At 44.6% G+C, this 25,795-nt stretch overlaps 1 protein-coding gene across 1 annotated transcript in view; it reads left to right on the top strand.

The window, feature by feature from the left end:
• LOC126458333 (pyrimidodiazepine synthase-like) overlaps positions 1–20,919 on the top strand; it is a 72,009-nt gene extending 51,090 nt beyond the window's left edge. The window contains exons 4-5 of the mRNA XM_050095297.1: positions 10,353–10,465; positions 20,621–20,919. Coding sequence (XP_049951254.1) covers positions 10,353–10,465; positions 20,621–20,743 — 236 coding nt within the window. The 3' untranslated portion in view covers positions 20,744–20,919. The remainder of the gene's footprint in view (positions 1–10,352; positions 10,466–20,620) is intronic.
• Positions 20,920–25,795: the final 4,876 nt, after the last annotated feature.

Genomic DNA, 25,795 nt, shown 5'->3' with positions numbered 1-25,795 from the left:
TTTGGACTTAAATTAGTTTGCAAAGTAATACAGACTTTTCTTCCGTCTAACTTCCCATTTCTTCTGTGTCATCACAACTTTAAAAGAAACAACAGCTGAAGATATTAATCTCGTTGCACAAATAAAGGGCATTCATCAAACAGAGAAAATGCATTAATATCGTTTAATAGCGAGGTGGACGAAGTATGGACGTTTTCACAGGACTTGCTCCATGTTGTTATAAAAATTGCATGAAACTTCCATCGTGCCAAATTTTCCACAATTTTCAAATTATTAAAGTAACGTGGCATACTGAATGTTCTCATTTACACTCTTTCTTCCTACTTTTTATATTTTTCCTTTCTCCTGAAAATCATACCTAATAGGATATTTGACTGAGTTATGATTTTGCTAGGGTATAAGTCTTCGACCTACAGGTTGACAATAAGTAATTCTAAATGATTCCTTTGAAATACACACTTTTTGAGTGTAAAAATTATGCATTATTTAACACTCTCAGCTATGAAAATTGAACTCATGGCTTGTGAGCCCTTAGAATGTTTTAATAACGAAGATTCACAAAGTTAACGTTCTACCTGCTTTCCCCAGTTGTCTGTGGTATGACTGCAAGAAGTCTAGCCGAAGTTTCATGGTGAAAATTGCCTGGCCACGAATTAGCGATAAGAACTTCCACCATCCCCATTAACGCTTTCACTGGAGTCTAACCTCCAACTGGAAGTGTGTCATTATTGGAGATCGTTGTCTTCTTTCTCTTGTATTTTACAACGTGATGAGGACAGTATTAGTACTGGAAGTTCTGGAACTGTCTTACATCCCACTGTAAAGTGAAAATTTTTGGAAATTTGTGGTGAGTTCCTGTGGGAGCAACCTGCTGAGGTCATCGGTCCCTAGGCTTACACACCACTTAATCTAACTTAAACTACCTACGCTAAGGACAACACACACACACACACACACACACACACACACCCATGCCGGAGGGAGGACTCTAACCTCCGACGGAGGGAGCCGTGCGAACCGTGGCAAGGCCCTCCAGACCGCGTGGACCAGACTTCGTTTCGTTTGAAACTAGTGAAATTTGTATATATAATTTTACACCAGTCTTTATTAGAAAGACCTGATGTAGGTCGCTAGTTATTAAAACAGCATCACAATGAAGACAGTGTGCAAGGAACTATAAATGCAAATTTTTTCATGTTTTACATTAATATGTACACACATCAGTGTGTTCGTGGTTTTTTTTTTCTTTGCGTCAAACAGTCTTCCCACAAAAACGTCACAAACCTTACGACCTAATGTTTTCTGCATGGCTGTAACTGCACCACTAAATAGACTACACCTGTCAGCCTAGAGTAACTACTTTGCGGCCAAGTATCAGCATTTCAAAACCTGACCTGCTGCACAAGTGAAAATAAATATTAATGGTATTAATGGCTTGCTCTTGCCACTTGTACATGGAGATAATACCTAACCTAAAAAGATACGATTTGTAATTATTAGTATTCAAATGATGTGAATATTGACGTAATGTTATTTAGTAGACCGTCCTCAGTTACCAACAGAAATATCGGCACTTGTACCCGTTACACCCTGTATGTGCTGGATGTGTTAACAGTTAGTATATCAGTGGAAATGCACGCAGTAGGCAGGTTCAATGTCACCTACATTCTGTATATAAGATCACGCAGTGGCTTTCATGTTCAGAAGTCGAATCTGAATTTTGGCTGTTCATGGGAAGTTTGTGTTATGCTTTGAGCAAGAAAAAGAAACGCCTACCAGCATGTGTCAGAATTCGACGATGGCACGATCGTAGCCAATCGAGAATATCATTTATCAATAGACGGTATTGCTCCTCGCGCTGGTCACCCCCTTGCTGTTTTCTGTTCCTCCACCAGTGTTGCAACCGTGAGCCGTCAGTTGCAGCTAACAGTGCGGCGGTTAGAGGAGTGGGGTGCAAAGACGGGTTTTCAGTTTTCTGCCGATAAGTGTGATTGTGTTCATTTTAATCGTTCTCGTCATCTTTTTACTTTGCCTGCCTTGCATATGGGGGATACTGTCCTACATATTAGAGACACAGTGCGGTTTCTGGGCCTAATTTTTGACTGGTTGTCATGGCTGCCACACCTACGTGACTTGAAAGCCACAGGTCTTGGGGCGCGGACAGGGCGCGTCTCCTTCAGTTTTATGGAGCTTTTGTGCGTTCACGGCTGGACTATGGGTGCACAGTATATGGGTCAGCGAGGCCATCTTATTTGCGGATCCTTGACGCTATTCACCATGCTGGGATCCGACTGGCCACGGGTGCTTATCGGACCAGTCCCGTACCCAGCCTCTGTGCTGAGGCTGGCGAACTGCCACTTACCATCCGGCGGCAGCTCCTGCTGGTGCGCCAGGCTTGTAAGTTTCTTGCAGCTCCCAGCTCGCCTGCTCAACGTCTTGTTGCCCATCCACCTCTGGACCGCTTTTTTTCCCGCCGTCCCCGGGCTACGTTGCCGTTTGGGATCCGTGTGCAACGTGTACTAAGAGTCCCTCGGTGTGGAGTCTGTACAACCCCAAATCCAAGGTTTTAACCGCCTGCCACCCTGGTTACTGAAGAGGCCCGGAGTGGTTTTAGATTTATTGCAGTACAAGACAGATTGCACTCCTGCCACCGTTTTTAATGCAGCATTTTCTGCCATTTTATCTGAGCACCACGACTATGTAACTGTTTTTAAGGATGGGTCGAAACAAGGGGATTCTGTTGGTTGCTCAGTTGTTTTTCCATATCGTGTCCTCAAGGTCCGATTGCCTCAGACTTTTACTGTCTTTGATGCAGAATTGTTTGCGATCTTGCGGGCACTGGAGCACATGAGACATTCTTCCTCTCCTAAATTTCTTGTCTGTTCCAATTCACTCAGTGCCCTTCACTCATTGCAACGTTTGTATCCGGCAGACAAAATTGTCCAGACCATCCAGGATGCCCTCCTCCGACTGCAGCGACTGGGGAAGGTTGTAGCTTTCTGCTGGGTTCCGGGGCATGTTGGCATTGCTGGGAATGAAAGGGCAGATCTCGCAGCCAAGGAGGCGTGTCTCGCCCCACAAGTATCTCAGTGTGCTATCCCCTTGCACGCACTCACCTCGCTGTTGAGCTCACGGGTCGTGCGCCGGTGGGAGGATGAGTGGCTGGAAGGGACTGACAATAAGCTCCGTATAGTCAAGCCCACAACGCGTGTGTGGTCTTCCTTTCAGCCCCATCGACGGGACGAGGTTCTCCTCACTCGGCTTCGAATAGGCCACAGCCCTATGACGCACGGCTTCCTGCTCCGGCGAGAGGACCCTCCAATTTGTGGTGCTTGCGGCGTCCAGGTCACTGTGCACCAAGTTTTATTGGATTGCGTTTTATTTTCTGACCAGCGGGTCGCGGCTGACTTGCCAGCGGACCTGCCATCTCTTTTAGGCAACAATCGGACGAATGTGATTAAAGTTTTAAAGTTCTGTGCCCTGTCAAATGTTTTTACAAAGATTTTAGGGAGAGGATTTTAATTTGCTCACTGTGTGACAAGCTCGCCCATATTTTATGTAAGTGGCCAGTCAATAACAATTTCCTGTGACATTCTTGTTGCTATGTTTCCCCTTTCCTTAGGTTTTACTTTCTTATGTAGCATTTTCCTTCTTTTCCTGCTTTCTTTGAGTGTGTGCTTTAGTTTTCTTGGGTCTGTCCACATTCGTTCCTTTTAATGTGTGTCAGGGCGCTGATGACCTGGATGTTGAGCGCCCATAAGCCCCAACACACCACCACCACCACCACGACCTTTACGCTGCCGTGTGAATACGGAATCGATCGGTTGAAGTGGGCCATATTCAGTGCCATTCAGGATTTTATCTATTCCATGCACAAAGCGTCCGAGAAGACAAGACATGTGATTCACTCGACCGTTGGGAATCGCACAGGAACAACACGAACCTTGAGTCAGGAAATGGGTTGACAAGACAAGTGTCCACGCAGACTGTACAACGATGTCTGGAGCACCGACAACTGCGAGCAGACCGACCATAGTTGCGGATTCCTTGACGTGACAGCGGAGAGAGATGATGAAAATTAGTTTGGGGGGCTCTCAATTGCGCGTTCATCAGCTCCCGTACAAATTCCCAATTTATATACAGTCCAATTTTTTTGCGCAGTCCAGCCACTGTCACGAATGATGATGATGATGAAGTGATGAGAACAGCCGGCCGGAGTGGCCGTGCGGTTCTAGGCGCTGCAGTGTGGTGCCGAGCGACCGCTACGGTCGCAGGTTCGAATCCTGCCTCGGGCATGGACGTGTGTGATGTCCTTATGTTAGTTAGGTTGAATTAGTTCTAAGTTCTAGGCGACTGATGACCTCAGAAGTTAAGTCGCATAGTGCTCAGAGCCATTTGAACCATTTTTTTCTTTTGAGAACAACACAAACACCCGGTCCCCGGGCACCGAAAATCCCTAGACCAACCGGGAATCGAACCTGGGACCTCGTCATCCACAGGCAGCAACGCTAGCCACTAGACCACGAGCTGCGGACCAGCGGAGAGAGGCGCGCCGACATTGTGACGCCCTTCAACAGCAACCGACACCGGAAAAGCACCACGCCTTCTTTTCTGGCGAGTGCCGGTTCTGCGTACAGTAACACAACAGACGTATCCATGTTTGGAGACTCAGAGGAGAGCGAACATTGCCAGGTTGCATATGTCACCGTCATACGGGCCTAGCACTTGATGTTGCACCTCGGAGTACTATTCGCTGGGCCAGTTCTAGAATCTTTTTTCCAAGCAAATGACTTATTGCTTTGCCCCCCTATCCCTCCCCCTTTTCCCGTACTACACTTCCGCCTGTGTCAGTTTTCACTACTAATTGTGATATGCACTGCATACAGATCTTGCACTTTGGCGAACTTGTCAGCTAGGTGCCCCAAACAGTCGCTATTAATAGAGTGATACCTCCTGTATATAAATATTACAATTGTGGCGCCTCTGGAACATCGCTCAGCCTGGGGCCCCAAGCAGCAGCGTATGGGCCATTGGATATTCAGCACGATCATCTTTGGCTCTCTTAGCCAGCAGTTTGGTCAGCAGCAGTCACATTTGAGATGTGATAAAGGCCGCTCGTCGTACCCACTCTCTCTCTCTCTCTCTCTCTCTCTCTCTCTCTCTCTCTCTCTGATACTGTATTTAAACAAGATAACGCAAGACCGAATATTGTCAATGGTGCCGTGGCCTAGCCGGATACAGAGCGTGTGAGACTGTTGCTCTGGCCAGCACGTTATCCAGATCTCGCAACTACTGAGGGCCGGCCGGTGTGGCAGAGCGGTTCTAGGAGAAACTGCTACGGTCGGAGGTTCGAATCCTGCCTCGGGAAAGGATGTGTGTTATGTTCTTAGGTTATTTAGGTTTAAGTAGTTGTAAGTTCTAGGGAACTGATGACCTCAGATGTTAAGTCCCATAGTGCTCAGAGCCATTTGAACCAGCAACTGTGTTGCTGAAAAGGAGAGATATTTGGTAAAATTTCTGCGATGAAATATTTCGTTGGCAGAAACAACTCAAGAACCAGCAGCGGAATTCACACTGAAGAGCAAAAGAAACTTGTACACCTGCCTAATATCGTGTAGACCCCACAAGCAAGCAGAAGTGCCGCAACACGACGTGTCATGGACTCGACTAATGTCTCAAGTAGTGCTGGACGGAACTGATACCATGATATCTGCAGTGCTGTCCATAAATCCATAGTAGTACGAGAGGGTGGAGATCTCTTCTGAACAGCACGCGGCAAGGCATCCCAGATACGCTCAATAATGTTCATGTCTGGAGAGTCTGATGGTCACCGGAAGTGTTTAAAATCAGAAGAGTGTTCCTGATGCCATTAGTTTAAACTCATAAGAATTTTCCTGAGACACTCCGTAGTAATTCTGGACGTGTGGAGTGTCGCATTATCCTGCTGGAATTGCCCAAGTCCGTAGAAATGCACAATGGCCATGAATGGAAGCAGGTGATCAAAAAGGATGCTTACGTACATGTCACCTGTCAGAGTCGTATCTAGACATATCAGGGGTCCCGTATCACTCCAACTGCACAAGCCCCACACCATTACAAAGCCTCCACCAGCTCGAACAGTCCCCTGCTGACATGTAGGGTCCATGGATTCACAGAATTGTTTCCATATCCATGCGCGTCCATCCGCTCGATAAAATTTGAAACGGGACTCGTCCAACCAGGCAACACGTTTCCAATCATCAGCAGTCCAATGTTGGTGTTGACGGGTCCAGGCGAGGCGTAAAGCTTTCTGTCGCGCAGTCATCGAGGGTACAGGAATAGGCCTTCGGCTCCGAAAGCCAATATTGATAATGTTTCGTCGAATGGTTCGCGCGCTGGCACTTGTTGATGGCCCAGCACTGAAATCTGAAGCAATATGCAGAAGGGTTGCATTTGTGTCACATTGAACGATTCTCTTCAGTCGTCGTTGGTCCCGTTCGGGCGGGATCTTTTTAAGGCGGCAGCATTGTCGGTGATTTGATGTTTTACAGGATTCTTGATATTCATGGCACTCTCATGAAATGGTGGTACGAGAAAATCTGAACTCCGAACTTCATCGCTACCTCGGAGATGCTGTGTCCCATCGCTCGTGCGCCGACTATAAACCACGTCCAGACGCACTTAAATCTTGATAACCTGCCATTGTAGCAGCAGTAACCAATCTAAAAACTGCGCCAGACACTTGTTGCCTTATACAGGCGTTGCCGGCTGCAACGCCGTATTCTACCTGTTTACGTATCTCTATATTTGAATACGTATGACTATTCTTTGGCACTTCAGTGTATATTAGCGAGCACATTCTGTGTTGTGCCCCAAAAAGCTATCAAACGAAAACGTGTTAACAATATTCTAGATAACAAGAAGAAAATCAGAAATGTTCATAACCAAAAATAAACAGTCGTGGTCGTCTACACTAATTGAAACAGCTGTTGTGCTTGTATTCAAAGTATTATTCAAGCGACAAGCATCTACGTATCAGTTCCGACACGGAAGAGTTTGGCCGGGTTTGGCGAGGAAGAGTAACGACGGGATAGCAGCTGGCGGACCTTGCGACAGTAGTTTTTTATTATTCTCTTTTTGTGTGTACAGGAATTTACAGGGATAGTTACCGATGTTTATTAGTGAAGAAACTAACTGAACATCTAACTGGACAAATTAATTCGTAGCGTATGCCTGTATGGACAATACGAACGTCAGCGGAAGCACCGAAATGGTTTAGGTTACTTGTGAAATAGAACAATGAAGTTACGAAGGAAAACAGTAAAGCATTTAACAAGAAATTATGCATAAGAAATTTTTGGGAGAGCAATTGTTAAAATTCTTCAGATGGCTCCCTTCAAAGGCAGAAAAGGCAGCAGTAATAGACAATAGACAATAACATAGAAGCAAGTTACATGAGTCAGCCCATAGCAGACTATGTAAGTTTAACAATAGGTAAATGTACCTGTATTTAACGTAGAGGACTTAGTTTTAATAAAAGACTTCCATCATAGTTCCTACATAAAGAAAGACACGAGTTGTTTCTTTCCACAGTGTTGTGGACCTTTTAAGGTGGTGTGATTACCACATACTAAGGCACTGTTCCTTGTTGATCCGTATACAGGCTGGGAAAAGGAACTGTACAATGTTGATACGGTTAAGAAAAAAATACCCCCAGGAAAACTTGCATACTTTTCAAATTCGGCAGAATAACACTCCGCCGAAAGCCCAGGTTAATGGTTTTGGTATTTCTTTTTCCGTTTCTCCAAAACCATTTCTTCCCCTTACACTCTTCTATGTTATGTACCTCTTACTATTCTATCTTATTTAATAAGTAAGTAGTATTCTTGTTTATGAAATCAAGAATATAACACGAAAAGTTCGATGAGAATAACTAGAATTACCATTTTTTAAAATGCATGTTTCTTACACAAAAACATACATGCTTATGCTAACTACGTAACTGTTATGTAGAATTGGGATTTTATATTTCTTTAGGAGAAACAATACAAAACTGTAGGCTGTCTGTTGGCTTTATACGAGAGGTTCTTTATGGGTTAGTAGAGATGACAATAGCCTGTCGACTATTAATGACGACAATTGACGGTTTACTGACTTCTTTTCCTTTCCTTTAAGCTTCGTTCTTTTTGCTCTCCAGGCTTAAAACAGAGATATGCTAACGTCAATTTTCGGGATCTGCAACGGTGAAAGCGTGACAAGTCCGTTCAGTAGGAAATGTCAACATGTTCTCCCTCCGGCGTTACAACGAATAACAAACAGAAGTGGGGATGCTAAGGAATTGTGTCTTTCGAGGTTATCTCCTTTTTTTCTTTCTTCGGCCTATCGGTGAAACACTTCTCTTTTACGTATGTTTTTATCACAACTTGTTGCCACAGGATGAAGAGCAACGCAACATACGGGACAAATGGGCATAATTTTCGCCCCATACACATATTGTGTATGACGTCGGTAAGCCGCATGTTTGGTGTGTCACACGTTGTGAGAGAAGATAACGGGGGAAAGCTCGCGCCTGGCGGGCAACAGCCTGAAATGTGACGTGATAACAGGAGTGTAACGAGCAGAAGATAGCAGTGCCATCTAGAAATAAATGGATTAAACGACAGCTCAGATGTGTGAATAACAAAACAATATCGTTTTATTAGTGTTAAATAGAAAGAAGGCGCTACGCAAGGATCTCGAGTAGAAGACATGAGAGTTAGGCTATATTGAAATAACATAGTGTTCAGTGTGAAAAGACGTAAATGACAGATCATCGCACGGATATATAAGTGTTTTATAAAATAAGCGACAATGGAGTTTTCTCGACTACTTTAGCAGATTATGTAATCATATAAAATAAAACCCGCTGAGTCTTCAAAGGATGAACACCCCCTTTATTTGATCTGTCTTCAGAATTGATGTAAATAGTTTGAACAATAAAGAAGAGTTGATGAAGTCTTCGCGTGTTCTTAGCTGAGTCAAAGCGTCGTTGTGCAGCAACATTGCAACAAGTTTCCTATTTGTGTCTTCGCTTGAAGATCAGAAGATAGGAAACTTGTTGAAACATTCCCGCAGGACGGCGCCTTGACTCGGCTTATAACCCGAGAAGACCCCATCATCGAGATTCGCCGAGAAAATTTAGATTCGCAAATAAAGAAGAGTATCTTTGAAGACGCTTTCGTGATTTAACACTTGTAGGTAGTGAAGTGACGCACACACTTGCAGCATCACCTTGCCTGGATACAAAGCCAAGAGGAATAAGTTAGAGCAAGGCTGTGGTACGGAGTAGCGAGACCACGAGAACAAAACTAAACGACTACCGTATTCGAAGAAGAACAATTAAAGATAACTTATAACACATCACACTGACAGATGCGCCACTTAGTGTTCCCTGCTCATGATCTCACATCCAAAACGCAGCACAACACGGGAGGAAGCAAGAGCAATGTTAATATTTTATGAATTCCGTGCTGTGTATGCTGCAATCTGACTCTGATATGGATTTCTGTCTGTAAACATGTGAGGTCGCTGAATATATTATGTAACCGAGAACTGAATTTAAATTAGCCACAAGAAAGACAGAAGAGAATTTCTTACTAATCGCTTTGGTAATACACGGATTGGCGAAACGCTCTGGATCCAGGCGGGTCTCCTGATAAACAGAACAAAACAGTTCTGGATAATAGTAACAGTTAGTAGGCAACACAATATGAGGTTATGTTTCCTGATAATTTTATAATGAGGTCAAAAAGAATTACTGTGTAATAGGATTTAGAATGGAGACTTTTCTGAACTAAACGTATTGCCGTAATAAATAAAAGTGCTCATTGTAACAATTGTAAACTGCAAACGTTCTACCAGGCGACTCGATGTGAATTCTACCAGAACTGAGTTACCAGTAATTAGGCTGGCCGGCACGACGTTCCGGCACCTCACAAGGAATGTCCTGTTCTTTTTTTTTTTTTTCCAAGTCATTGGAACAAGTCGGCACCGTTTATCTAAAATAGTACACGTGTATTAGTGTATTACATTGCAACGTAACTATAATTTTCCACTAGGCCGCCACCAGCGAACGTAACAATCGCTGATCAAGCTGATGCGACGGGAAAGAACGTGGGGTAAGGTACTAAATGTGTTTCATACAAAGAATTTTATGGCGTGAGGGTACGGGAAGTTGTATGCTTGAAGAGAATTTTAGAAATTAAGGGCTCCCAGTTATAAAGTAACGATTTCGCGAACTTTTCTAGCTGTAAACTGTGTAGTACATCTCTTACACTTTTACCGGTTGTTTTCGCAGTACAAATGCCGTTCTAAACAGCACACTTGTCTTTCAGGGGACCGCCCTGGCATGCTGGACTACATGATATGGCCGTGGGCAGAGCGCTGCGAGGCCATACGGGCCATGTACCCGCAGCTCAAATTCCCCACAGAAGAGTTTCCACAACTGGTGAGTGACGAAGCACACTGAAAACATTCTCGATATCAGACGTAGACTCAATTTCTCGTATTAATTATATCGAGTGGGAACAGATTCAGAAAAATTAAAAGCCAATTGATCAATAACAGCCACATGGAAAAATTAACTAGATGAGCCAGATAAGTAATCGCCTAAAATAACGAGAAAATCAGGGATACACAAGGCTGCCGAAAAAGTATTGAATCACCAAATTTTAAATGTCCACTTGTAGCAACATATGTAACACAACGGACCTTACCAGGACCGTTGCGTGACGAGGCGCACGCATGCATGGACGCATAAGGCCGCAAACAATGAAAGAGCCAAATAGGAAATAATAAGCAATCGATTAGTTGACAGATCCAGGAGCATTTAATGGTGAAAAACTTACCGGTGCATCCATAATTTCCGTGTGAGTTTTATTTCAATTTCGTTGAAAATACAGTCGCCGGTTAAATTATCAACTAAGTTTTCGAGAGAAAAGAAACTTAACGATAATGATTCTTAACATACTGAGCAACAAAAATCTGAAAACAGATTTCGGCTGATGTCATTTTGAGAGGAGTTGATAATTTACTCAAAATGGCAGACCAAGTTTTAAACAATCTTCCACATTCCTAATGGACGCTTAGGAGCATCTTGGGAACCATCTTTCGACGGTTGGAACTGAGCCAGAAAAGGAAACCTGTGTCGACAAAAAGACACAGTCAACCCATGTGTCTCTGCAGGAAGGCCCTGGTAGCTGCTCTCCACGTTCACTGTCCAGTCACATTAATGTGACCAGCGTTCAAAAGCTTGTTTAACCACCATTTTCTGCGTGGATCGCTGCAAGACATGGAGGCAGAGACTCACCGAGGTTCTGGAAGGTACCGACAGGGACGTGGAGCCATGCCGACCCCACTGCTGTCACCAGCTGCGCTAGTTTCCTCAGTGAGAATCTATGGCGCGAACAGCCCGATCGAGGTGGTCCCACAGATTCTCGAATGGGTTTAAATCGGAGGAGTTTGGTGGCCAGTGGAGTACAGCAAGTATGGTAAACTCTTGGTGCTCTTCGAACCTCGCACGTACACTGTGAGCTGTGTGACACGTTGCATTATCCTGTATATAGATGTCAGGAGGCGCTGGTTTTGGATAGCGCCATTTTGCCACGCGTGGTATACCTTCACAACTGTGGCACGCGAACTGTTTCCAAACTTAGCCATATTGGAAACGTTTCCGCCCTTGACCCTAAAGCAAATGACTAATCCCTTCTGAACATCAGATAAATCTCTCCGTTTTCGCGTTACTACGACGTCTACACTGTTTTTAGAAATAGTACTGTAGTTAAATGGAAAGACATATGCAACATCCACTGACCTAGAAAAGACCTGCATGGTACTGTTTGAAACAAATGGACAAAGATATATAGCTTTCATTAACAATTTATACAAAAACAAAGAGTGGAAGTAGACATATCGGTGTTCGAATGGCTCTGAGCACGATGGGACTTAACTTCTGAGGTCATCAGTTCTCTAGAACTTAGAACTACTTAAACCTAACTAACCTAAGGACATCACACACATCCATGCCCGAAGCAGGATTCGAACCTGCCACCATAGCGGTCGCGCGGTTCCAGACTGTAGCGCCTAGAACCGCTCGGCCACCCCCGCCGGCATATCGGTGTTCAGAAATGAGTTACAGCAGAAGAAGCATCTGACAAGAACGTCCCCATCTTATTGCAATTTATTTAACGTGTTTATAGAAGGCACCATTTGTTTAACGAAAGTATTGTAGAAAAAGTTAGTAACGAAAAAAGCCGTAAAAGGTGTGAAAATTAACTGCGTGACGAATATATTGTTTTATATATTCTCATGATGTTTCACCTTCAGCTGGTACAGAAACGAAAATACATCATATCTTAACCATTTACTGCTGACTCGATGTGCTCGGGCCTACAATTAAAAACCGTTCGTATTATTGCTTCAAATTTTCATAATTGTCTAAAACTCTGTTGGCTTTCTGACTGTTATGTAAATAATTCAATTAGAATATATTAAATTTCAGTTATGATTGTTGTTCAGTTGGCAAAAATATACATTGAGGTGTACAGGGCATCTCACATCAGTCCCAATGAAACAAAAATCAAAATAACACACAATGCCCATTTTTTTTAAAAAAAATTTCTGTTGCCGAATTTCATGTTATTTTAAGTGAATCCATTATCCTCTAGCACCACTCGTTTAATTGCTTTCCAAGTGAAATAAAAGTGTTGGAGTCGATTTGTTTTCTGCCACTGTATAGTAACAAGTCACCTACAGTGTAAATTGTACGTATGAAGAAAACGAAAGACGAATACCGAAACTGTTGTGTCGGTAGCAGGGCCGACACCGTGAAGTTGAGATGGCTGAAAATGCACACTAGACTAACGCTGTAGCCGATAGGGCACGCAAGGCTAACGCAGACGGGCGTGAAGTCTGGAACATGAGAACTTATAAATGAATAAGAAGAAAAGTATGTAGATGCTTATTACTTATCTTTTTATTAGTCCTTGGAATACATCTCTCTTGAATACTCGTAAGCTATAGGCACTGATACAAATGGCGCCTTGCTAGTTCGTAGCCATTAACTTAGCTGATGGCTATTCTGTCTCTCGGCTAATGAGAGAGAAAGGCTTCGTACATCTGGTCGGTAGCTAGGTTCTCGTACAACTGGGGCGAGTGCTCTCTCGTATCACAAGACCTGCCTTGGTGGTGGCGCTAGGTCTGCGATCACAGTGGCGACACGCGGGTCCGACATGTACTACATGGACCGCGGCCGATTTAAGCTACCACCTAGCAAGTGTGGTGTCTGGCGGTGACACCACATTCCTCCCCCGCAAATCGGCGAACGGTCGTGTGATAAGGCTTCCGCCCGCCGTGGGGAGGACCACATGGTGACGTATGCGATGAGGTGGGGAGCCTAACAACAGGCGAGGCTGTGCCACCCGCACCCGGCCATTCGGTCCGAGGGGAGCTAGGAAACGCCTGAAAAACTAGTCCAGGGTGCACGTCAACATGCGGTGTATGCGCCCGTAAAGAGACAGGAGGGACCGAAGGGTCGACCTCCATTGCGTCGGGGTAGCCGACGCGCGATGACGTCATGTGGTCCGGAGCGGGCGGGAGTTCCATGGCGGAGGACAGCTGGTCACGGGAAGCGATCGGCGGCGCGTGACCCTGGGAGGCGCTTGGCAGCTGCAACGAAGCGTCGAATGCGGGCGGCGCCGGCGGGAGAACAAGCGGCGGCGGCGGCGGCGGCGGCGGCTGCTGCTGCTGCGGCGGCGGCGGCGGCGGCGCGTCGCCATGGGGCAAAATGGAAGGCATCGTCGGTAACACCTGGGGATGAGGCGAGCCAGTAGATGGGTCCCCAGGGCGCTGACCGGACGGCACTGTCGCTGAAAGCAGACGGGGAGCGGCAGAACCCGAGCGACGACAGAGGCGCAGCTGATTGAGATGCCGACGCACCTCACCAGAGGCCCCCAAAACCAAATACATCGCGCTGCCGAGGCAGCGAAGAATGCGCCCTGCGAGCCAACGCCGTGAACCTCGATAGTTGCGATAAAATACAACGTCGCCTGGAGCAAAAGCAGGAGTCTGCCGCTGCACAGGAACCTGATGCGGCGGATGCAGCAAAGACATCAAGGTGCGATGAGGACGACCGTGGAGCAACTCAGCCGGCGAGCGACCATCTCGGGGCTGAGAGCGATACGAAGACAAAAAGAGCAACAATGCGTCCTCCCGAGAATGCGACTCTTTCAATTTCAACATCTGTGACTTGAAAGTCCGGACCATTCGTTCAGCGGCACCGTTGGACTGAGGCGAAAACGGCGCGGATGTCAGATGTTGAATACCATTGGCCTGGCAGAATGACTGAAATTCTGCGGACATGAATTGTGGGCCATTGTCGGAAACAATAGTCTGCCGAAGACCTTCAATGCAAAAGATAGCAGACAACGCTTGGATGGTGGCGGAGGCCGTCGTGGAAGACATCCGGACAACAAAAGGAAAATTACTGAAGGCATCGACCAGAACCAACCATCGAGCATTCCAGAATGGACCAGCAAAATCAATGTGCAAGCGTTGCCAAGGGGAAGTGGCTTTTGGCCACGCAAAGACTTTCCGCGGCGGTGCGGACTGTTGTTCGGCACACGCCGGGCACGAAGAACACATATTCGTAATCGCAGCATCGATTCCGAACCAAGTACAGTGCTGACGAGCAAGTTGTTTCGTTCGCACTATACCCCAATGTCCTTGGTGAAGAAGCCGTAAAACAGAGGACTGTAACGAACGTGGGACCACGACTCTGGACTGATCATTATCAGAACGCAACAACAAAACACCACGTCGAACAAAAAGTCTCTCCTTGTGAGCAAAAAATCGGCGAACCAACGGATCCTCGATCCGAGACTTTGACAAAGGCCATTGCGTAGCAACAAAACGTAGAACAGTAGCAAGGACAGGGTCAGCAGCTGTGGCTGTAGCGACACGACGAAAATCAATCGGAACGATTCGACCACTTCATCGGTTTCCGAATCAATGAACATGCAAGCAAGTTCGGAAGAATCGAATGCTTTATCCTCAGCAACAGGCAAACGGGACAACGCATCGGCGTTGCCGTGCTTAGCAGTGGACCGATACAAGATATCGTAGCGGTACTGCGAGAGGAAAATAGACCAGCGAATGAATTTCTGCGCTGTACGTGGAGGTACAGGCTTGGTCGGATGAAAAAGCGATGTCAAAGGTTTGTGGTCTGTGATGATGGTAAAGTGACGACCATACAAGAAATCATGGAACTTAGTAACACCAAACACGAGAGCCAAAGCTTCTTTGTCTATCTGTGAATAATTTCTTTGCGTAGACGAGAGCAATTTGGACGCAAAGGCAATAGGGCGATCATGGGAGCCAACTTTGTGCGCAAGCACAGCACCGATCCCGAAATCCGATGCATCTACCATCAACAAAAGGGGTTTCTGGGGATCGAATGGCGTAAGGCAAGTATTAGAAAGCAACGCCGATTTCAACTGGCGAAAGGCGCGTTCACATGCCGGCGTCCAGACGAACGGAACACCTTTACGGCGTAAGCGATGAAGCGGAGCTGAAATGGAAGAGGCATTGCGCACAAATTTATTGTAATAATTAATTTTACCCAACACACTCTGTAGCTGTTTCACATTTTGAGGGGAAGGCAATTCTTGTATGGCACGGAGGTGCTCTGGACTCGGATGTATGCCTTGGGCATTAATGACATGTCCCAGGTATGGTAAGTCACGAGCAAAAAACACACATTTGTCCTTCCTCAAGCGAAGACCATTTTGCCGCAAGACCTGAAATAATGTTCGTAAGTTCGCAAGATGATCTTCTTCTGTCTGTCCGGAGATCACTATATCGTCCAGATAGTTTGCTGCAGTAGGGACCGACGCACAAATAGTTTGTAAATATTGCTGAAACAAGGCAGGGGCGGATGCACACCCGAATGGCAGTCTTTTGAAGCGGTACAATCCAAGATGCGTGTTAACCACCAAGACGCGCTGGGATTCGTCGTCCACCGGTATTTGCAAGTACGCATCGGCTAGGTCCAACTTTGAAAAATATTTTCCCGGGCACAGTTTAGCAAAAAGATCTTCCGGTCGGGGCAAAGGAAAAGTTGCAGTCACTAGCTGTGGATTCACTGTGGCCTTGAAGTCCACGCAAAGTCTCAATTTTCCGGAAGGTTTTGGCAAAATTACTAAGGGTGAGGCCCAGAGAGAAGCTTGCACACGTTCAATTACACCCCGTGATTCGAGATCGTGTAACGTTCTTGCGACCTCATCACGCAATGCGTGGGGAACATTGCGCGCCCTGAAAAATTTCTGTTGCGCGTTTACCTTCAGTTCTAAATGTGCTTCATAGTTTTTAGCGCAACCTAAGCCCGGTGCAAAAATGTCTGCAAATTCGTCACACAGCCGAGAAACACTGTCTGTAGGCACAGTCTGATTCACTGATAGGACCTGATTTACAATAGACATGTTAAACAACCGAAACAAGTCTAGACCAAACAAGTTCACAGCAGAAGAAGAACGAAGAACGTAAAATGACACAAGTTTTGTTTGTCCCTTGTATGTTGCAAGAAGGCTGCACTGTCCTAACACAGGAATTGTCTGTCCGGAATATGTAGTTAGCTTAACATTTGCGGAACGCAACGGAGGTTTGCCCAGTTGTTTGTACGTGTCATGATTGAGCAATGAAACTGCAGCTCCGGTATCGAGCTGGAAGGGTATCACTTTGCCTTCAAAGTCTAAGTCCACAAAAAGTTTATTGTTCTGCTGACGACAAGAGCGACTGTTTTGTGCAATTGGAAGAGACACTGGTACAGAATCACTTGCTAATTGACGTGATTTCCGGCGACGTCGACGCACAGTTTTTGTGGGACGATCACAGTGACTGTTAGAGAAAGTGTCACTGGACGAAGCGGAATTAACGACATGAACGTCCATAGGCGAAGGTCCACGAGCCTGAGTGTCCTTGGTTCGATTCCGGCGCGAAGCAAAGGGCCTGGAATGATTGTGAATGTCTGATCTGAGCTTTTTCTGGCAAACACTTTGAACATGTCCTTTCTTATTGCAGAAAAAGCAACTAGCTTGGCGTGACGGGCAATGTTCACGCGAATGTCTAGTAGCACACCGCGGGCATGATTTCACTACATTTGTGGGCTGGCGCGGCACACGTGGCGGCAGCTGTGCGGACGTGCGCGAGGCCCGGTTACCGGGCCGCGCAGCGCGTCCAGCGGGCCGGTTAATGTTACACACGGCTGGCGAAGTTTCAAAAGATTCCTGAGCACAGTCAAGTGTGTCCTGCCTATCCAATATGTCTATTACTTGTTGAAGGGAGGCATTAACTAGTTTCAAAATTTGCTCCCGTATGCGAACATCAGAAACGTTCTGTGCAATTGCATCACGCACCATTGTATCTGAATAAGAAAGACCACAGTCACATTCAAAGGCACAGTCCCTAGTAAGGCCTTGCAATGTTGCTACCCACTCCCTATTAGTTTGACCGGCCGTACGTTTTGTACGAAAGAACGTATACCGTTTTGCAACCACATTAACTGTTTCTTTGAAATAGGCATCTAATGCAGACAAAATTTCCTCGTAGGACAGAGTTGCTACGTCTCGTCGGGGAAACAATTTCACTATCACACGGTATGTGGACACACCGACACAAGAAAGCAAAAACGGCTGCCGCTCTTTACCTTGAATTCTGTAGGCTGCTAGATGAAAGTTGAACTGGCGAGACCACTCGTGCCAGGTCTCATCGACTGCCACGTATGGTCGAAAGGGAGGTGCAACAGCGTTTAGTGGCAGCGGTAGCGAAGAAGCGGCGGCGGCCGCATCGGTGTGCAGCGCACGTTGACCCTGGACGAGCTGTCCAAGGGCATCCAATAACGCCTGCGTCTGCTGATTCTGCAAGCGATAAAATTCGGACAGTACATCTGGAGAATGTGGCGAAGCCATGACACAAATAAATGTAAGCAATCAGAAAGAAATTTAAATCGTCGCCAATGTTGTGTCGGTAGCTGGGCCGACACCGTGAAGTTGAGATGGCTGAAAATGCACACTAGACTAACGCTGTAGCCGATAGGGCACGCAAGGCTAACGCAGACGGGCGTGAAGTCTGGAACATGAGAACTTATAAATGAATAAGAAGAAAAGTATGTAGATGCTTATTACTTATCTTTTTATTAGTCCTTGGAATACATCTCTCTTGAATACTCGTAAGCTATAGGCACTGATACAAATGGCGCCTTGCTAGTTCGTAGCCATTAACTTAGCTGATGGCTATTCTGTCTCTCGGCTAATGAGAGAGAAAGGCTTCGTACATCTGGTCGGTAGCTAGGTTCTCGTACAACTGGGGCGAGTGCTCTCTCGTATCACAAGACCTGCCTTGGTGGTGGCGCTAGGTCTGCGATCACAGTGGCGACACGCGGGTCCGACATGTACTACATGGACCGCGGCCGATTTAAGCTACCACCTAGCAAGTGTGGTGTCTGGCGGTGACACCACAGAAACTATTGGAAGTAGAAGCACTATTGGAAGTAGAAGCAGAAGAAAAGTAAGATAAATCAGATTCAGATTCATTTGATGAGTGCAAAAACTGGAATATGCCACTGATAAAGAGACAGATGGTGACGATAATGAAATAAGTTTTGAAAATAATGTGAACTTGGGGACAAAAATCAAAGAAATGGATAAAGAAACCTCCATAAAGAAATTTAAGGACACGACCTCAAAATCCTATAATTCACCTCACAGCTGTTATAGGTGCAGCGAGAGTTACGAAATCGATATCAGAATGCTTCTAGTTGCTTTTTATGAAGGCATATTCGAAAAAACGTGGATACACTAACGTCGTTAAATGTACTTATGTATATGTGGATGAACTGATGTCCCGATAACGGATGAAAAAATGTATTTCTATCGAAACACCGCGCGGGATTAGCCGAGGGTCTGGGCTGCTGCAGTCATAGACTGTGCGGCTGGTCCTGGCGGAGGTTCGAGTCCTCCCTCGGGCATGGATGTGTGTGTTTGTCCTTAGGATAATTTAGGTTCAGTAGTGTGTAGGCTTAGGGACTGATGACCTTAGAAGTTAAGTTCCAGAAGATTTCACACACATCTGAACATTTTTCTATCGAAACTTTACATGATTATATCTGCAAATAAACAATTTAAATGTTGACATCTATCATAAATTTGTCTGATTGACAACGGCTCATGTAAGTGAAGATATTTAGCTGCGGCTGCGAAAAGAGATAAGCGATTTCACTATCTACCATTTTCCGTTAACAAAATGTTCAAATGTGTGTGAAATCTTATGGGACTTAACTGCTAAGGTCATCAGTCCCTAAGTTTACACACTATTTAACCTAAATTATCCGAAGGACAAACACACACACCTATGCCCGAGGGTGGACTTGAACCTCCGCCGGAACCAGTCGCACAGTCCATGACTGCAGCGCCGTAGACCGCTCGGCTAATCCCGCGTGGTTTCCGTTAGCAAAATTTTGGGTCTAGGACTAGTATGCACGAAAATGTCACGTAAATACTCAACAAACTCCAATGGGAGACGCTACTAGAAAGATGCTGTGGATCGCATAGGCGCTTACACTAAACATTACGACTCAAGAAATATGTTACTACCTTCAACACACATCACATAATCAGCGTTATGATAAAATTACACGAAATCGGGAGTATCATGGGGGGCCTCACCAGATTTTCTTTCAGCGTAGCTTAGGCGAATGGTACACGATGATCCTGGTACATTACGTAGCTGCCATCACACATCGTACGATGGCATGGGGAGTACAAATACAAACGTATGAATCAAACATTCTACAGCGATGGCATCAACAAACTGGTCTCTCGTTGCTAGAAATGTGTTCGTCTCCAGGATTACTACGTTGAGAAATAAACGGTTAGACATAACGAGTAAAGATGTAGAATGTTAGTAACCTTTGTTTTATTTAAAAAGTTTTAAAGAGTTTTCACATTAAAAATTCGGAGGTATTCCTTTTCAGCACACCCTCTTAGTATTATCATCATGACAAATCGGTGTTTTGCATTCAACATATTGTAGAGCTTTTCTGGGTATAACTGTTGTCTGGGTATAACTGTTCTCTGAACACAACTGAAACTTTTAGCTAATATGTTATCCCAGTGATTCCGGACTTTTGCGCGTGAGTGATTTGTTTATTGGAGAGGGTTTTTTACACAAAAGATGGTTGGTAAAGGGTTGAGGAGATCCTGCATCATCGAACAATACATTGCCATTTTTTTCTTTTTTTAAATTTTAGAGGAAAACGTTCTGGAGAGTAAGATATGCAAATCACAGAGTTTATGGACTGTCTAAGTTTTTTAAACATTTACGTCACTGTTGGAGGTGTGAGAGCGACACCATATTGTCATTCTGATCTTCAAAACTATTATTTTTCTTCGATCACGGTCACTAAATATTCAATGAAATTGTTTCCAAATGCGATATGAAAACGTAATTTTGGAATACTTTAATCTACTTTACTCGAAAGTAGTCTTCTTTAATTGAAGACAGTTTCTCTGCAGAAAATCTTGTTACGCTGTGATGTGCGTTTTGTTCACAGCTGGCTTGGGGAGAGGCCATGAAGGAAGACCCTGCGGTGCGGGCGTCCATCATGAAGCCGGAACGACACGCCGACTTCATCAGGAAGTTTGCCGAAGGCACCCTCGATTACAATGACCTGTAGTCACCACAGCCATCTCGGCCACAGGGCGACACGTAGCCACGACAAATGTTTCCTATGAGCATTACTACACAAAGCTGTTGTCAGATACATTCACACTTTATGAGTGCATAAGGAGTGTAGCTAATTTAATTGATTTCGTTTCCTAGTTGTTTACACAATAACAACACCAGAATGAAATAAATGTATGCATCCTTATTGTATTTAGGCTATCCTTTTCGCATCCTTCCGTCCATAAAACTATAGTATACTCACTTAAGGGCTCTTTGATTGCAAAGTTGTTTTACTACACGCAACAACTTTACAAAATTGTAAGCGCTACAAGAACGCTCAACTCTTTTTTTGAGGCTGTTAAAAAAATTCCTTATGACGCAGCACATAATCTGCCATTGCTTTCTTCCTTAGATTTTATGGGAAGTCTTCTTGAGGTCAGTTTCTGACGTGTCAAATGGAAAACTAACTGCAGCCAATGGATAGCTTATATGTACGCCTGTGCAATGGGACGATGCCTGCATTCTTGAGAATGAGTACAGAGAGGAGTTAGGGGATTTTAAGGGAAACCTAGTGCAACGAAATGTGTGTTCTACTCAAAAGGGAGGGAAAATGGTTCAAATGGCTCTGAACACTATGGGACTTAACATCTGAGGTCATCTGTCCCCTAGACTTAGAACCACTTAAACCTAACTAACCTAAGGACATCACACACAGCCATGCCCGCGGCAGGATTCGAACCTGCTACCGTAGCGGTCGCGCAGTTCCAGACCGTAGTGCCTAGAACCGCTCGGCCACTCAGGCCTGCCGTCACTGTACAGTTTGATTTTTTTGATGGAGCCCCGACCTCACGTCTGCCTGCACCACTTCGTCACTATCAAAGACAAATCCCCTTTATGTTTTGGAAACACATGAAGATCGAATGGGGCCAACTCAGGACAGTGTAGAGGATGACGGACGACAGTGGACCCAAGGTGACAGTTTATTGCAGATGTCGCAGCTCTTGTACGTGGTCTAGCACTGTCATGCAAAAGGAGGGAAGGTTTACTCCAAGTGTGGACGAACTCTTAGAATTCGAGGCTCGATTACGGCACGCTGTTTCTCACGCAACGACTTAGTTACGTTACACACCGCCCTGTTACACGCTACAATTCGGAGCCCTCCAGCGGCAGAGGCTGAAAAATATAGACATAAAGAATGAAGTTGCAGTGACTTTTGGTAGTACAAGTACGAAGGAGTTCAGTGTAGTATCCTCAGCTTTCTGATACAATAATGTGTAATTAGTATCTAAATAGTACAAGCTTCATGACTAGGTAAGGTTAGCTTTTCTAACAGTCTACAAGCTGGCCTCTACTACATAAAGTAATTAGTCTGAATCCGGGCAATTCTGTTTGTCTGTTTTACTTATTTAGGCAATAAATAAAATCTGAAACAGCTACTTAGATTAGGCCTTCTTTAGCGGAATTTACAAGTAACTTACAATGACCAGATTAAAGTCGTTATTCTACTTGTAAAATGTTGTACCTTAATAAAAAAATCACTTGTTTTTGAAGTAGCCCTGTTTTTGGACAACGCGCTTTGCCCAAAGTTTTTTCAGTGAGCATATTCCAACCCTAATGAACGATTCTGGAAGGTCTGCAAATTACCTTTTCACTGGACTAAAAAGATTTTCCACCCAGAATTTCCTTCAGAAGTACAAGCATGTGGAAGTCACTTAAACACTTTGTTCTGATATGCCTATGATGTCAGGTACTTTAGACACCTTTCAAAATGATGGAGCACAGCAATCAGACGTCCTTGCCTTGCAGGTTTTGTTAAAGCAAATCTAGATTTCGGCTAGTGCAGTTTCAACACATGTCCTAGTATGTCAGTCCCATGTTGTTCAGGCTTCTATCACAGTTCATTCAAGATAGCAGTATAATGAGGGTAGCTTTGTGGAGAACACATCGGTTGGCTGTAAGGCGCCTTCTGTAATTACAGTTGATATCTCTCGTCAGTCCAACCTGTGCTATACCTTTAATCTCTTCTCATGCCCTGTACACCCAAATACTCTGGAGGGTGTGTACACAATGATCCCAAGTAATTCGCAAAGTGTGAACCACAGGACGTCTCGCGCCGTAAAATCGTCTAGCTGCTCGTTAAATGGTGCAAAAAATGTGACAACTCTGCTACCCCCTTACTAGTTCATGTACCACGGGTGAGTTCTACAAACTTTATACATAATATAAAACCCTTACGCCGTTTTTGTCGCTGACGACTCCCATTGCTCTGGCAGTAAAACTGCCGCATCATGTATGTCGTTTTGATTTATTACGTATTTACTACTAACTGTATATGTTGACAGTACTTACAATAGTACTAAATGTACCTTCAAAAATGCACCGGGATTATAAGTTTCCTTCCGCTACACGAGAGGCCCTCAACGAAAGTTGTGTCATCGTAGCACAGTGAAACATTTGTAAGGAGAAGTGGAAGAGAAATAACGAATAAACCATTGAAAGAAACACATTTTAATTTCCACATAAGACGGTAACATAACTGTTAGTTGTGTACCGTGTTTACATTCAAGGTTACAGAAGTATATCAATGTGACGACCATCTGTAACCACAACAGCCTAGAATTTCACTAGAGATTGCTCTATTGCTGCCCGCAGCGTCTCATGTGGAAAGTCGGTCACCTTCCTAGCTTTGCTCATCTTCAACCTGCAACGTGTGTCCTTTTGATAAAGCAGGTAACCCCATAGGAGGAAATCACACAGGTTTAAATCTGATGGCCTTAGTGGCCACGCAATTTGGAACGATCGGCCAATGATTCGGTTTTCCCCAAATGTGTTATGGAATGTGAGGCGTAGCTTCATTATGCATTAGATTTTTTTTATTATTATTATTATTTTGATCACCTTCGGACCGGATTGATGCGGCCGGCCATGAATTCCTTTCCTTTGCCAACCTCTTCATGTCAGAGCAGCACTTGCAACCTACGTTCTCAATTACTTGTTGGGTGGATTCCAATCCCTTTCTCCGTCTACAGTTTTTACCCTCTACATCTCCCTCTAGTACCATGGAAGTTATTCCCTGATATCTTGATAGAAGTCCTACCATCCTGCCCCATCCTCTTGTCAGTGTTGTCCGTATATTCATTTCCTCTCCCATTCTGTGCAGAGCCTCCTCGTTCATTACTTTATCAGTCCACCTAATTTTCAACATTCGTCTGTAGCACCATACCTTAAATGATTCCATTCTCTTCTGTTCCAGTTTTCCCATAGTCCACGCTTCACCACCATACAATGCTGTACTCCAAATGTACATTCTCAGAAATTTCTTCCTCAAATTAAGGTTTATGTTTGATACTTGTAGACTTCTCTTGACCAGGAATGTTCTTCTTGCCAGAGCTAGTTTGCTTTTTATGTCCTCCTTGCTCCGTCCGTCTGGGTTATTTTGCTGCCTATGTAGCAGAATTCCGTAACATCACCTACTTTTTGACTTCGGTTAAGTTTCTCGTTGTTCATATTTCTGTTACTTCTCATTACTTTCGTCTTTCTTCGATTTACTCTCATTCCATATTCTGTACTCATGAGATTATTCATACCTTTCAACACATCCTGTAATTATTCTTCAGTGTCACTAAGGATAGCAATGTCATCAGCGAAACTTAGCATTGATACCCTTTCACCTTGAAATTTAATTCCACTCGTGAATCTTTCCTTTCTTTTCATCACTGCTACTTCAATGTACAGACTACATCGCTGTTTTACACCCTTCTTAACCCGAGCACTTCGTTCTTGGTCTGTCAGTCTTATTATTCTCTCTGGGCTCTTGTACATGCTGTATATTACTCGTCTCTCCCTGTAGCTCACCACTTCTTTCCTCAGAATTTCGAACATCTTGCAAAATTTTACATTGTCGAACGCTTTTCCCAGCTCGACAAATCATATGAATGTCTTGATTTTTCTTCAGTCTTGCTTGCATTATCAACCGGTTCAGAAATTCTTTTCTGGTGCCTTTACCTTTCCTAGGGCAATATGATCATCGTCAGTCCTCAATTTCCTTTGCCATTCTTCTGTGTATTATTCTTGGATGCATGAGCCGTTGCGCGGTAATTGTCGCACTAGTCAACTCTTGTTGTCAACTCTTGCAGTCTTCTGAAATGTGTGGATGACATTTTTCCGAACGTCAGATGATACATCGTCAGACTCATACATTCTACACACCAACATGAATGGTCGTTTCTTTTAACTTATAACTCTAGCACTGGATCCCGTATTTCTTCCACATAGACTCCTGTTCCTTCTTCTATAACATCAGACAAATCTTCTCCCCCCCCCCCCCCCGCCTCCGCCCCTAAAAGAAGCCTTCAATGTAATCTTTCCACCTACCCACTCTCTTCTCTGCGTTTGTGCGTTTAACAGTGGGATTCCTATTTCACCCTTAATGTTACTACCTTTGTCTTTAATTTCACCGAAGGTTGTTTTGACTTTCCAATATGCTGAGTCAGCCCTTCCGACTATCATTTCTTTTGCGATTTCTTCACATTTTTCGTGCAGCCGTTTCGTCTTAGCTTCCTTGCACTTCCTGTTTATTTCATTCCAAAGTGACATGTATTTCTGTATTCCTGAATTCACTGAATATTTTTGTACTTCCTTCTTTCACCGATCAACTGAAGTATTTATTCTGTTACCCACGACTTCTTCGTAGCTATCTTCTTTGTACCTCTGTTTTTGTTTCCACCTTCTGTGATGGCCCTTTTTTAGAGATGCCCATTCCTCTTCAACTGATCTACCTACTGAGCTATTCCTTATCGCAGTATCTATAGCCTTAGAGAACTTATTCGAGTATTGATTCTTCCTGACTAGTGTCTTAAACTTCAGCCTACTCTTCATCATTTCTAAATTGTGTTCTGAGTCTATATCTGCTCCTGGGTACGCCTTACAATCCAGTATCATCAGAATAGCTGACTCCAAAGCATCTCTCTCCCGTAGAGCAGCGATCACATGTTGGCGAAGCAGATCACAATACTTGTGCCGCTCACGCTGAATTTCCTTGATCCTATGAGTCCGAGTTCCT

Source organism: Schistocerca serialis, chromosome 1 (assembly GCF_023864345.2).
Source record: "Schistocerca serialis cubense isolate TAMUIC-IGC-003099 chromosome 1, iqSchSeri2.2, whole genome shotgun sequence".
NCBI classification, from domain to species: domain Eukaryota; kingdom Metazoa; phylum Arthropoda; class Insecta; order Orthoptera; family Acrididae; genus Schistocerca; species Schistocerca serialis.
Note: the sequence above shows the minus strand (reverse complement) of the source record. Positions and strands in the feature narration are given on the sequence as shown.